General features: G+C 37.8%; 1 protein-coding gene across 1 annotated transcript in view; it reads right to left on the bottom strand.

Moving 5' to 3' along the window:
- Positions 1 to 1848: 1848 nt before the first annotated feature.
- Positions 1849 to 10252, bottom strand: part of HDAC7 (histone deacetylase 7) — a 51109-nt gene continuing 42705 nt past the window's right edge. Inside the window, exons 20-24 of the mRNA XM_053455907.1 lie at positions 6999 to 7117; positions 6725 to 6858; positions 5998 to 6082; positions 4905 to 5055; positions 1849 to 4565 (exon numbers count right to left, since the gene is read on the bottom strand). Of these exons, the coding sequence (XP_053311882.1) occupies positions 4517 to 4565; positions 4905 to 5055; positions 5998 to 6082; positions 6725 to 6858; positions 6999 to 7117 (538 nt within the window). The 3' untranslated portion in view covers positions 1849 to 4516. The remainder of the gene's footprint in view (positions 4566 to 4904; positions 5056 to 5997; positions 6083 to 6724; positions 6859 to 6998; positions 7118 to 10252) is intronic.

The raw sequence follows: 10252 nt of genomic DNA, 5'->3' as shown, positions 1-10252 counted from the left end.
ATTTATGGAAGGTAATGTATTGCACTAATTTTATCTTTGAAAAGAATGAAAACATCTAAATCTGAATTTGTAAATGTAATATTAAAATAATAATAATAAATAGTTTCCTTATAATATATTTTTTCATTAGCTGGGATAGATAGCGGGCTGTTTAGTTTCATCAAGATTTGTTTAGATATTGTCTTTCTGCCTACACACATACTATAGATATTTTTCAATAACAGGATACATTTTGTCACTTTGGTTCTTTCTATCTAAAATGAAAATATACTTGTATTTATATAGTTTAATTCTAAGACAAACAATCTTCTGAGTGTCGCCTTCACCGAAGACTACTTAATGTTGATTGGGAAATGGTGACATCCAGTGGCATTTAGTAGAGTAGCAGAAATCGTATTTTGTAAGGAAGAAACTATGAGACTGGCCAATGGGTTAACTTGTCAAATAGAAAAGCCATGTCCCACTCAGGGGGTCCATTCCCAAAATACTACTATAAAAGTACGTAAATAATTTACAAAGAAATGAACCAATATAGTGATTTAAAATATTATTTCCATTGGTTGATCTAAATCATTCTTGCCCAGCATATGTGTGTGCAACAACATTTTAAACATATCCAACCAACCAAATTACCCATTTTGGAATGATATCACACTTGGACCACGAGCTGTGGCTTAATTTAGCAAAATTTAAGCAATCCACTTTAGCATTGGTCATGTGATGCCTGTGCCCTATTACTGTTATTATAGTCATGTTCATGGAAAACACTATTTTTATTGCAGTTATTATCAAAATGTAGTTAAAGGCATTATCCTTATTTAGGGGTGATGTTAGTTGACCAATATAACTGTCTGTATGTATGGCTTAAGCTGTTTTATATGTCCGCCTTTATTTAATGATTTATTAATATTTATGAAGCTCTTACATCCCATGTGCGCTATACAAAACACATTGTTAGGGTGGGTTCAGGCCTAACATCTATAAAAGTACAAGAAAGAAAAAATATAGAAGAAATATATATAATCTTGTTGAGTGACTAAGGATTGTAGATTCATTGATAACAGAATTAATTCAAGAGCAGCAAGGGTTAATTATTACTTTTTTTTTTATTTTTTAAATTCTTGCAAATGGACCAGATCAACAGAGTAGGAAATGCTACATTATTATCAATGCCTTTTATTTTTTGGGGGTTACTCATTATAAATTGTGATGTACCAAACATTATTAGATATACGGGCAGATAATGAAAACCTGCATGTTATTTTATAGAGCCCATTCGTCAATTTGTAAAGAAGGTCCATAGCATGGCTCTGTAAGTTTTGGTTCTGGGTTTGCACCAAGTATTAAAGGTAAAAATAAGAATACAAGCTCAGCGCTAGGTAGGTCCCTGTATCTGCATTTCTTTTCTTAAAGCCACAAGCATGTATTTTAGGATTGAAACGCGCTGCTGTACAAATAGCCAAGGATAGATAAACAGGAGGTTAATGGGACGGAAAATAGCCGCGGGCACTTGCCCTATAGCCTTAAGTGACTTTATGTTTTTTGCAATTAAAAACAGTCCCGGGTTCAGTGACCCACCAGGACCTCGCTGTATGGCCAGCCCAGCCTGATTCGCAGGGATCTTCCGCAGCGTTGGATGTCATAACTGTCGTTTCTAGAGTTTGGAAGTTTGCGTAGACATCCGTAATATCATACTCTGCAGTTAACATCACCAGATGACAACGTTGGCCAGCAAAACATTGAGTGACGCCACAGGTAGAAGTGACCTGGAACCATTTTTTCTTTTACTTTATAAACATGGTTATTTCTGCATGTCTCACCCCTATTAATATAACATATTTAACACAGTTTCATTGGTATTTTATCAACTTTGTGTCATTATATTTTATTGCTTTGTCAATTATTCTGTCCCTCATTTCCCCACAAAAAATACAGAAAGATGGAATGTCACATTTATACATTATATACACAACGTAATATTAAGACAAGGGAATTCAGCCTACAAACAATCACACTGGTAACCATCACAGTCGGGAAATAACTCGCTGTAGGAGCGCACGCTATACACACGTGGATACAATGAGTTACACAAACTTGTGTGGCAGAGAATTCCAAGAGCTCGGAGATTATACACCATGCTTTATCTAGACCAGATGTTCACAAATACGGACGATAAGACGATTTTCTTAGCTCTAGAATTTTTTAAAAACTAAAATGCAATGTTATTTCTTGACACGTTCTAAAGTAATAAAGTACATAAAATTGCCAGGGTGCAGGGGTAAAGTATATACGACGTTAGAAGTAGTCATAGTCCCAGAGGATAAAAGCTAGTTTTTGATCCACAGGATCCAGTGAGCGGAGATTTTGGGCAACTGTCTGCTTTGATTTACTACGTAGCCCCTCACGCTTCACAAGTTATCACACCTGACAGGGGTACAAAGTTGGATGGTAGTTAAGGAAAAGGATGCACTGATATCGATGCCTTTCGCAATCACTTCAAAGTTCTATGGAGCTCTGGGACTGACGTGTTTTGTGAAGGAAACGGGCAGAGAATCTGGCGGCTGATGAAAGGAAAACAGCCCAAAGCAGCAGTAGCGGTGGAGTAAATCTCTTTTCTTATTCTTTAATCCTACTGATTTTTAACAGCGCTGAACCTACCTGACATTTTTATTGAGTCGTAAAAAGCATACTACGGCCATGCAACTATCTTTGTGCAAGACTTCATTTGGTACTTCTTAATACCATGCCCATCACCCCCAAATCATCTGTTAAACTGCAGTTCCCATTATTCTCAAGTAGGCCAATTTATGGCTACAACTACCCATATTCAGTTATTATACCATTGTACGTAAATTGTAAAATCACACCCTCCCAAGCTGTCAAACCCCTCATTGTACTCCAACTGTTCTGGGAGTGTTGGCAGTTGTGGTCCGGTTGCCCATATGGGTTTCTTGAAGCTGCTCAAATCTGTAAACATGTTTCGGTGCCCTCGTGTAGTGGTTAGACAAAAGTGAAATGTACACTTTTTGTAATGGGACCTAACGCTAAAACAGGATATTCAGTGGTAGGGCAAGAAATATGTATACGAATAACAGGACAAATGCTGGCATATGAAGCTAAGTCAGTATACAACCGTATAGGGCCCAGACTTAGGTTTGACAATGGCTGCTTATACAGATACACTGCCCATATATACGCTTGCATCTGTAACAAATGATATCGGTCATAGCAGCTGTATTACCCTTGTCACATAATCAGAGGAGTTCCATCAAAAATGATTGTAGCAAACACGAAAATGGAAAAAAGTGACAGACCAACACAATAATATTTCCAACATTTCCTTATATAATATGTGCCTCCCAATGCCTTAAAATACCCTCCCCGCCTGCAAGCTGATGCACACTGGGAAGTGAAATTTGCTTTGATATATCACCATTTGTTCAAAAGGTCTCAAAAAGCATTAATTTTACAGCAAAAAAAAAGTCCTTTACCATTTCTCTATGTAGCCCCTTAAAAGTTGACCAAAGATTTTTTTCATTAATGTTCTTATCTGGTTGTTATGTGTGTGTGTGTGGGGGGGTTAACCCCATAGTGCAAATGAACAACATAGAATCCGTTCAAAGTGGGGATTAGTGGTTATGAGGAATCTATAGACAATAAGGCTCTTTGTAACATTCCAGGTGTGCCAGGCACTTAATATTTAAACGTCTTTCGGTTCAGCTCTATCTTCAAGGTCTTGAATCCAGTGAGTGGTCTGCCATAGGTGTCTCCTATATCTATGCTCAGAAGAAAAAAAAAGTCCACAGTGGTCTCCAATATTTCCCTTTTTGTGAAAATAAGATACACGTAGTTCAATTGCTGTTCAAAACCAGTTTAACTTCAGCAGTGGTAAGATAACATTCCTTTGTTTGGCACTACTACCAAATTTCAAATGAATTGAACTCCAAGGGAAAGTTCAAAAAGTCCTGAGGTTTATGAGTTAATTAACTACATACAACCGATGTGCTTTCTCCTGACTCTAAACCACAGTTACGTTCTATCTGTGATTACTCAATTTAGATTTTTGGTGGGTAGTAAGAGACACTTGACTTGAAACAAAATCAAATGTCTGCGTATCTTCTTAGGTCTTGCAAAGATTGGTTGCTTTACTTCTGGTGCAACAAAAACACCACCAATGTGTAGTCTTCCCTTGGTCCTCCTGTCGACTCAGTTATTATGTCGCCTGAGTGATACCTTTGGTAGAGCGTAGTAAAGTCTTTAGCATTTATTCAACAAAGTCAAAATCATGTGAATAAAAAGCGTATTTGGTTTTGGTAGCAATCGTATATGCTCAGACAAGAAATGTAATTTTAGGCACACATTTGTGTACTAGTGATCAGTGGAATGATACGTCCTTATTAACAAAGTCACAGGTATCGGACAATGTCATTATTGCAAGGAAAAAGAATCAAACTGTATCAACAAAGGACAGTTGACTTAAATCCAACTAAGAAGCGAACCACGGACTTTTCTCAGGTCATAGACTCATGGGTGAATCTTCTTCCATAGGCTCGTCCTGAGAAATACTGTGGAGATAGAACGTGCCAATTAGTTTTCATAGTGAGCACTCTGTACACCCTGTGCAACTACTGCTTCGTAATGTCCCAGTAATAGGAGAATAATGTGAGGGTCTCCTCGGACCACCTGAACATTTCACATGAGCCAGTGCTGAGCAAGAGATTCACACAATGGAATGCATCTCCTGCAAGATAGCTAACTGGAGGTAAATGTATAGAGATAATGCTGGTGAATCCCTATTGATGTGTATGCAATAAAGGGTGAGGCGTAAGGTAACAGCCTGTCATCGTATGCATTAAAGAGTATATGAGGGCTTAAGTGTGCTTTTGGGTCATATATTGCCATACCTGTTCCCAGCTGCCACCACAGACCCTCTTCCCACAGACAGGGACGCTAAGGCAGTCACAGTTTCCACCTCATCCCTATCATGCTTCTGTGCTTCCAGAAGTGAGTAGCCAACTTTGGATGCAAAACGTTTAACTGAAGTCCAGTATTTACCTGCAAGAAAAAACTCAATCAGATCTAGTTGTGCACTGCTTAATAAACACATACCAAGGAACATGAACAGCCCAGAAGCACCAAATTATTACTAGCATAAACAAAAGCACTAGAGATGAGAACAATGCTGCAAGTCCTCCTTAAATGTTAATACACTATGATGATGATGATGATGATGATGATCAAGTTAAAAGATGGTAGAGGTATGCCTATAGTCTATAACAGTCCAAGAAAAAATAGGTTTGCAATTCAGCAGGCTAATGCTTTTTTTTTTTGAAAAGGTGAAAACAGGAAGAAAAAGTAAGTAGTATCATTGAGATCTTTTGTAATGATAACTGATGTGTACCATATATAAACTACTAGGCAATGTAATTGTGTTTTTGAGAGTGATGATTAAAAAAAACCAAGCTTTAAAGATCTGATTGAAGACGAAAAAATGTGATTTTACTTCAAGAGGTGAGATGTGAAAAATGCATTTGAGAAATGCTTTGTAGGTGGAAAAAAAGGAGCTCGAGTTTTATAAAGTTCAACCAGATCCTCCTAGCCTCCAGGACCGATCCCTGCAGGAGGAAGAAGGGGTGCGCTTTTATTATTTAAAAGGGACCCGCTGAAATCTTTTAGTAACCCTGGCCAAGTTGGCTACTCAGTACATATTCTCAAGACAACTCTATTGCTGCTGAACTCTCATTAGAGTTCTGGTATTAATTGGAATGAGATCCCAGAAACATTTGTGACTGATTTATCACTTATGGAGCCTTGTGACAAGCTCTTTGAAGCAATGTCTTCTAAAGCTGTGATGATGCAGGGAAGTCCTTCTGTGTTTCACAGCTGGAATTGCTTGCCACGCATTATTCCGTGTAGCATTGCGTGGCAGGCAGCTATAGCTGATAGAGATGCTTCCTTTTCATAAAACATTCAAAGAAAACAGCCAAAACAACTTACTTTGGACCTGGATACACGTTTCTAAAGACCGTATAGCATTCGGATTTGGCCTCTGCCGTAATGTTTCTTCAGGGATGGGGTCCAGCTAGTAAAACAAGATAACAATGGTTATAAGATGACCCCACCTGTGAGCTCCCTCTCCGCCTTGTATTCTGTTAGCTTGACCAGATTGCTCCTCTGAATAGGGATGCTTAACCCCTTAAGGACAACGGGCGGGCCCTAAACCCATTGAAAACCATGCATTTTGAGCCCGTACATGTACGGGCTTTGTGATTTAGGGGTTAAAAATGTAACACGTAGGGCAGGACTGATTTTAAAACATCTCTAGGCATCCCTAGTTACAGGAACTATCTGCTCACCCAATATATGTATTTTTTAACAGCGACAACGAAAAGCCTCTGCTGTAACAACTCAAGAACGATACTGGTTTTGTCCTTGTAATATTATATGCATGTACAAACAATATGGCATATACATTATGTACTATACATGGGTGAATATTCCAACATTAAATATAATGCATTACCGAATTGTCACATTACTAGTTAATATGTCTCTAGTAAATGTAGAAAGATAAAGGTGCTCAAACAATCTCCAAATCTTTTTATTGTTTCCTTCATTTTTGCTTTATTTTAAAGCTCTAGATGTTAATGAATTTTCTAAGGCGAGACCAAAACATAAAAACTTAATTCGTAAGCACTTTACGGTGCATCATATAATGGGTTACCTCATTTCCCAGAAGGGCAGACACACAAGCCTCAGATGCATCACATATCGATGTAAGGTCGTGGCCACCTTCTAAAGCAAGTACCACTCTCCCTCCAGCAAGACTCATAAGCTGACGTGTCATATGTCCAAAACCTTTTTGGAGAAGCAAAAACAAAGTATTTTTTCCAATCACATTAAAAGGTTCATTTAGAATACTACATTTTTGAAAAATGTTGCTTCTAAAAGAATATTATTTTCCAAAATTGGCCAAAAATGCTCTCCAAACTACTTACATTTTGCTGTTACTTTGTATCCTCCGAGAGGTGCTGGGTGGCCTTCTGCTGCGTCAAACCCAGCGGAAACCAGGACCACGTCTGGTGAGAACTCGTGGGCAATCGGCATTACCACCGTCCTGTAAAGAGAGAAAACATTACCAAGAAGCTCAAAAGACAAACATTGGACATTAAGTATAATTTGCTGGATCCACATGCATGCTTATGTGTAAAATATTTGTAGTGTGTCTGCACTTAACTATGAAGGCAATAGTAGATAAACAGATTCCAATGTCCAAACTTTTAAATATAATTTACCTGAAAATGGGCAGCCAACACAATTTGACAAATTGTTTATTTTGCTTGTATTCGTGGCAAATCGCACTGCTGGCTTTCCCTACAGTATAGAGAGCTAACAAAGATCTTTACTCTCAGTAAAACCAAAGTGACCCAACAGAAGTACAACAGGAGACCAGTGATAATCCGGCTTTGTTATCCACATGCCGTGTATCATCTCTTATCACAACCAAGAATAGTAGGAGTCACAGTTACACGTGTCTTTACTAGGACTTTACTAGGCTTGTGGAAGTCATATGTGCCTAGGGGCTAACTAAGGAAATGTCCTACAAAACACCTGTTGCTGCCTACCCTTAGTCATGATAGAAAGACTAGAATGAAACTGAGCAACTTTAAAACAATTCTATAGCAGATTGTTTTTGAAAACATGAATTAAATGCCTGCGCCATTTGCAGATTTGGGATATAAGGCCGTGCCACCCAATCCACAAGTCAATTCCATGTAGTTTGCAATTTGTCTTCCATTCACCTTCTCCGCAACTGATGTTTATATTTCATTCTATGCCTTTCATGGTACAATTATACTGTATGTGAACAAACCACATAGAAATGTCTTTCCCGGAGAGCTCACAATCTCACTGGAGGAAATGCTTCATAAAAACATTCAATAAGGAAATAGAGATCCCAAGCAAAGCCCTGAGCGGAATCATGCTTTCTTTGTGCAGAAAACCTATTTATAGAATCCCTTTCATGTAAAACGGATCCAGATGTAGAAGAGAGGGACGAGGGCGGGTGGGCAGGAAGAGGCAAAGTCATACGTGGAGGGGAATTAAGGAATAGCAGCAGCCACATCTAAATTCCACTTAACTCCTTCCTAACAATGTTACACCGGGAAATCTGAATACCTTCAATGCGATACATCTGCAAAAAAGTACGCAAGGCAGCTTGACATGTACAGTACAATAATCTCTGGCCTATGCGAGTCCACTAAAAAACCTCCATGGGTTGATTAGTGATGGTCTGGGCTGGTCTTATCCAACAATTAGGCATGTACTGGGATCTAGAACCTCCATGACACTTTGCTTGTCTTCACCACTGCCTAGTTACTGAATGGAAATCCATCCCTTTCAAAGACCACCTGCTGTTAAAAAGCGGTCAAGGTGGAAACTTGGAACCAAACAATGCTTAACATGTTCCTCAAATACTTGAGTGATGGGGACTGAAGCTACCCTAATACATTTAAAGCTCATGTCTCAGCAAACACCTTCTAGGTTCTCTCTCAGAAGATAATGTTTGTTCCTTTCACAAAATTGGTCTTGCTGGATATTTTGCCTGAAGACATTCGATCAGATATACAAATTTTCCTTATGATTACTAAAACAAAGGGAATACAAAACCAAAGAATACAGAAGGCAACAACTTACTCAGCAGGAATTTGGAGATCGCATATATCACATTCAATGACTAATATTCCAAAAAGGTGGTCACCGCTTGAACTTATGTCAACCTGCAGGTGATCTCTTTACTGAAATCTCATATTAGTAAATACGATTTCATCTGTACTAATGTAACATCCTATTTTTCATGTGTAAAGGTTGATTGTTTTGTAGGACTTTCCATTTCCATGCTTACTTAAAAACCCAACTCAAAAATAAATAAGGCAGCATATTGTTGGATAGAGACACGTCACCTATACCTTGTACAGTTTATTGTCCTAGCAGGTGTTTAAATTAAGTTATATTAGAGGATTAACACCTTCCATTCTATGCTATGATAAATGTTGCTTTCTGAAAATGTACTTACTGTAAAATATATCCTTAAAAGCACAATATTGTAGCCTTGTATAGCTAATGCCATACATATAAAATTATTATTATAGTTATGAGCTGTCTAGAAAGCAAGTATTTGTTGTGACAAGTAGGGGAGATGTGGGTAATTTCCGGCTAATAAAATGTTTGGTTTGGCATGTCATCATGTAGCCATATTATTTAAGGAAATAAACCAGTTTACACTAAGATAAAACTTTACAGTTGTAATTAAAGTGACCTCTCACTTTCAGAGGCTTTCAAATATAATGGAGAAATGTAGATTTTTAGTGTAACTGCCTGTAATAGACCTGCCAGTTGCTATGTTAAGAAGTAACCTCTTTAATGCCAGAACGTTTTCTTGTACTATTGGGAAAAGTCTAAATTGGAAACGAAACAGTCAACTTTTTTGTAATATATAAATTACAAATGAGAAGGTAGTAGATAAGTGGAATAGCCTTGCAATAGAAGTGGCAAAGGTTAATATAGAGAGGGAATTTAGACATGCATATGGCTATCCAGAAAGTCGAGACCAAGGACTGATTAAGGTCTTTCCATCAAGCAAAACATGGAGGCTGGATGAGCCGATTGGTTCTTATCTGTCATCAAATTCTATGTTTCTACAAAATATCACTCAGAACTTCGACTTGAGTCTCTCTATTTTCAATATGGTAAAACTCTGCTTAGAACTTTACTAGATAACTAGATCAGAGATAACCGAACAAAATAGGGGTTTAATGCCCCCTTTACATATGACAGTCATTGAGTTACCAGTTTAAAGTAGAGGTAGAGTTGACCTTATAAAGGGACGATATATACATCAAATATTTGTCCAAGTAATTTGTTTGTGGGCTGAGACAGTGGTGGAATATGGAACAGCCTTCTAGTAGGTTCTAAAAATGCATGGGAAACACATACGGCTACCCTGAATACAAGTACAGCAAAGGAAACACATAAAAAAATCAATACGAAATCTTTGGTTTATTATAACTATCATTCATATTTGTTCCTTTAAATCAAGCCTTTTACATATGCAAGGGGAAGTAAGACAATAATATTTCGTCTCTATTAGCATGTATTCTGGAATCGGAATAAATCCGCGATCTTGTGACTCTGAGATTAGTTTTTACACTTGGAGCTGCTGATCATTTCCCCCTTGTGCCTGTTACTTTAG

The sequence above is a fragment of the Spea bombifrons genome, chromosome 2 (genome assembly GCF_027358695.1).
Source record: "Spea bombifrons isolate aSpeBom1 chromosome 2, aSpeBom1.2.pri, whole genome shotgun sequence".
NCBI lineage: Eukaryota > Metazoa > Chordata > Amphibia > Anura > Pelobatidae > Spea > Spea bombifrons.
The sequence above is the reverse complement of the archived record's forward strand: the minus strand, read 5'-3'. Positions and strand labels throughout refer to the sequence as shown.